Source organism: Hetaerina americana, unplaced genomic scaffold, assembly GCF_022747635.1.
Source record: "Hetaerina americana unplaced genomic scaffold, ioHetAmer1.1.p SCAF_5, whole genome shotgun sequence".
In the NCBI taxonomy this organism is placed as follows: Eukaryota; Metazoa; Arthropoda; class Insecta; order Odonata; family Calopterygidae; genus Hetaerina; species Hetaerina americana.
The window spans coordinates 65972715-65977298 of record NW_027287095.1 but is presented as its reverse complement, the minus strand read 5'-3'; the positions used below and the strand labels follow the sequence as shown (position 1 = coordinate 65977298).

At 47.9% G+C, this 4584-nt stretch overlaps 1 protein-coding gene across 1 annotated transcript; it reads right to left on the bottom strand.

The window, feature by feature from the left end:
- Nucleotides 1-228: 228 nt before the first annotated feature.
- slbo (slow border cells) lies at nt 229-3582 on the bottom strand. The gene has a single exon (XM_071592090.1). It carries the CDS (start codon nt 3051-3053, stop codon nt 1650-1652), a length of 1404 nt encoding a protein of 467 aa, XP_071448191.1. The 5' UTR covers nt 3054-3582; the 3' UTR covers nt 229-1649.
- Between the last annotated feature and the right edge of the window lie 1002 nt (nt 3583-4584).

Here is a 4584-nt window from a genome sequence, read left to right as displayed (position 1 = left end):
ATAGCCCTTACTGAATGCAAAGACATACCAATTATATTTCAAATTCACGCATCTTACAGAGAGTTACCACCCAGAAACGGCGCTCTCTCATGCCAGCTCAAGAGAGAGATAACAAGACCATTCATTCATTCTTTCCCCATTCCGTAGTCGCAGACACCTGTTGATTCCTTAGGGGTAACAGGTATTCCGTGGGAAAGGATAAAAAATAAAAATTTCCATAATTTCCTTTTCTATCAAAATATATTTTGTGCACATGAATTCTCACACTTCTTACTTTTTCTTCATTGGTTAACAATCACCACTGTAATGTAATAAATACTTGTCATAAATACAAGATGTGTATACATAATTTTATCTCTCTATATATTTATAATAACGTATTATAAAGACAGTTTTTTTTTGAGGTCGACTGTACCACTCGTAGTGGTGATAACGTCACAGATCACACATCATTGCTGTCTTTAACAAAAATATTACATAATTTTCAATTTAACAACTTTTTGTAAACACTACCGGAGGCGCGCTGGCGAGCCCGATTTCTCAGTCGATGAATATGAGAGAGAACATCTCAGCAACGAGAACACATCAGCGACCGACCTTCCCGGGCCTGCTTTCTTTGGAGTTGCATTATCTTATCTACATTCGACAACAATGAGGAGAGTGAATATTAAAAACAGAGTTGAGAAGAAACAAGGTCACTTTACTATTTAACAATATGCTACAAACTTGTACGTGAACATATTGAAATGATATCTACAAAAGGGTTATTATTAAAGTCGGAGGCACTTCTCCGGATGAAGGAGCATTGGTTGGGGGAGAAAACGTTGTGAGGCGGAAGGGAAAGGGGGAAAACGTTGAGGTGAGGGAGGTGGGGATGCAGTGGGAAATGGGATGGGTGGGTAATGGGAACGCCGTCACTCTCTTTGGCGGTGACACTAAACGTTCTCTTCAAATCGTTCGTCTTTTTTTCTTCCCCACCCCCCACTTCCACGTCGCCTCCAAAACACTGCTGCGCCGCAAAAAATGAGTTTTTTTTTCAAGAGAAGTTTACATTCTAAAAATATATATTTATATATGTATATATATATGAATATACATGTAAAATTTGTTGAAAACCCGCACTCACGTGGAGATAAAGGACAAGAAAAGAGGCATCACAATGCAATAATAACCTCACAGGTGAGAAAAATATCGTCCGTCTATGCCTCATTCCAACGAAAATCCTTTCTTTCCATTTGGAGATGCGAAAATGACAGTAAAAGGCGGCTGGGAAACTCATCCTACCGCACTCCACTCTTAGGAATAGAAATAACTTTTTCTTTCATGAAGCACTCAAGAAGTTTAAAAAACATTTCCCCCCCTGCCTTCCTACTGCAAAAGCTTACCAATCACAATCACGTTCACAATTTCCCCACATCCCCATGAACAAATGACCACAAAATAAACAAGTGGGCGGATAAACGTGTCCTCCCCAAAAATATGAACGGCCACACGTCCGTATCCACAATAGAACACCTTAATATAAAACCTTTCCCTCAACAACAATGACGAAGACACTTTGCTAAGAAAGGCAATTTATCGGTGGAGGCCGCTGAAATATTTCGGAGAAGCCGAAATCTCTTCGATCTCACTCACGTCACTTTCAACACTCAGAGGTTCTGGTGCTGTTGCTGGAAGGACTCGAGGTGCTTGTTGAGCTCTCGGTGCAAGTGCTCAGGTAGGACTCCCACGTTGGTGAACAGAGACCGCAAAACGTTGAGCTCCTCGTTCAATAGCTCGATCCTCTTCTGCAACCTCTCGTTCTCCCTAACCAGAAGCTTCACCTTCTCCTCAGTCTCCCGCGATCGCATCTTCGCCTTCTCGCGGGACTTACGCACCGCGATGTTATTCCTCTCCCTCCTCCGGCGGTACTCATCACTCGATTTGTCGATGCGCTTGCCGCCGCCTCCACCGCCCGACGAAGAGGACGAAGACGAGCTCCTCTTGCCCAGGAGGCCCCCCTTCGACATGGGTTTGCCGTGGGCGTGGTGCTCGCTCGCCCCGGGGACGGTCGAAGGGGTAAGCGTGGTGAAGGTGGGGCCGCCGAAACCACCAGGGGATGCGGCGGCGTATGCCGCGGACGCGGACGGCGATGAGGGGGACGGGGTAGGGGGATGCTGCTGCTGCTGGGACGGGGCGTAGGCCCGGAAGTCCTGCGGGTCTATCGGCTCCTCCTTGATGGGTACCGAGGGCGATTCGGCCCCGCGCCTTGGCCCTCCATTGTAGTTAGCTCCAGAATGCACTGGTTGCGGCATGTACGCAAGCGTCGAGGCGGACGGCGCGGGAGGCCTCTGGGGGAAGGACACCACCACGGGATTTGCCCCTCCTGGTGACGAAGCAACGGAGCAAGGAGATGAAGCCGCAGAAGACGAGGCGGAGGATGGGGGGGCGGCGGATGCCGACGCCGGGGGCGTTGAGGTGGGCGTCGGCGGTGGCGGGGAAGCAGACTGCTGGTTCGTGGGGGGGGAACTGGACTGCGCGGAGCGAGAGGTTACCAGCGGGTGCTGCTGGGGGTGGTGTTGGTGGAGGTGGTGCGGATGATGATGGTGGTGCACGGCGGTAGCTTTACCCGGAGCGCTCAAAATGTCCGTGAAGAGACCGTCCCCAAACTGACTGTCGTCGATGAGGTTCTGGAGGTCAAGGGATATCTCCGGGGTGTTGAGGTCGGCCAGGTCGCCGCCACCGCCGGCCAGTCCGTCCGAATAGGTGGCCAGCACTACAGGCTTTGGCTTCAGGCCACCACCTGACACCACGACACCGTAGGGCTGGTGGTGGTGGTGTTGATGATGATTGTGTTGAGGATGCGGCTGGCTGGGTTGGAGGTGGTGGTGGTGCTGCTGGGAGTGGTGGGCGAGGTGATGGTGTTGCGGGTGTTGCTGGTGACCGAGATGCTGGATGTGCTGCTGTTGGTGTCCCAGTTGGTGGTGGTGTCCGTTGCCTAGAGCCTTCTTACCGGCACCCACGGCAGCGGACGCCTCGGCGGCGTTGGTGTCATACATTTGAGGTGAATCCATCGCGGCGCCGAAATAGCATGCTGGCGGACCAGGAGATGGGCACCCGGGCTCCACGCCAGGGACAGACTCCTCCTCTTCCCACTCTTCCGTAAACGCACCCGGTGCACGCTCCCCACCGGTCAAAGTCCAATTGTTGGCTACCGATGAGTTTTCTTCCTCTTGATCGTAATGTCCACGCACCGCGTAATCCGTGAGGGCGGCCGTCTTTGAGAGTGTCCGCGCGCCTGGCGTGCGGACAACCAGAGGACAATTCAGCAGCGCCTCGCCCCCTTTCGGCGGAGAGCGAAGGCGAAAAGTGGGCGTAGGAGGGAAAACAAGCGCACTGGGTTAACTCCCTTTCCGAAAGGCACTTGAAAAGTAAAAACCACTTTCACTCGCAGAAAACACGCTACGAGGAGGCAGAGGCGAAAGTCCACGCTCCAACTGGGGAGACGCTGAGGACGGATGATAAGAAACACCCGCGAAACAGGGAGAGTAGATTCGTAATGGGAGGGAGGAATGTCGGTTCTCGGCGGACCAACCTTCCACTCCGACTCCTTTACGCTGTCTGATTATCTGACGCAAGACCAACCAGGAAAAACACTCCGTCACCCGACCTCAGCGCCAGGCGATGTCGGTAGCAATCCGCCGCGGAATGATACCATTTAAACTTTTTATTCAATCACAAAGTTATTTTCCAATGACATTTCTATTTGATTAATTAAATCTCTTGATAAAATTAAAATTTTATTATTTTCGTGTATGAAAATGTAAACTATAATTTAATTGTTTGTTTGTAGTGGGGATTATTTATGTGCCATGGTGAATCTCATCTCGTGACGTTTTCCGTGACGTACAATACTTCTTCCTAGTCACATGCGTGTTGGAATTTGTCGCGATCTGTGCTGAATTATATGTAGGTTTTTGAATTCATAAACAATCATTTTCAACATTAACTCTTGTGTAGGGTCAAATTTCTGGTCTACTCGGAGATTAGCAAGATCTTCTTGTACTCTTCGTAGCATATTATTGATAGAGGATTGATGACAGCTAAAATTCATTTTTGAAAAAAAAACTATAGCCGAACAATAATGGACTCATTAGTTTCCGATGCGAAATATTTCTATCAATTTTCATTGCAATTAATAAATAAATTCGCTGGTGAATTTATATAATTGATGTTCGTAATTGATGTGCTGGAAAAAGAATAACTTCAGAAACATTGAGAATTGTACAATTGTTTCTTCGCTCACAATTTTCATTGTTAATTTAAGATGAAGGGCATACCTTGCCTGCATACTAAATGCGAGTTGAAATAAAATAATACGCATGGGTGTCCTAAGGAATGAAAATGTATTTTTACAATTTTAAATGTGTGTGGAAAAATCATTCAATTCAATTACGAAAACCAAACTAATCAAACGTAAGCGCTCTTCATAATTGATTTACAGATAAAATCTATTACAATGATCGCAACTTCATTTAGTTGCGCAATTCTTCTGCCAGATAAATTTCACGTCGTGCGCCTCGAGCTCTCTTTGGCTGAGTCCCC

Excerpts from the sequence above, each read along its gene's own strand:
- slbo (XM_071592090.1), bottom strand. The coding sequence starts at position 3,053 with ATGGATTCACCTCAAATGTATGACACCAACGCCGCCGAGGCGTCCGCT.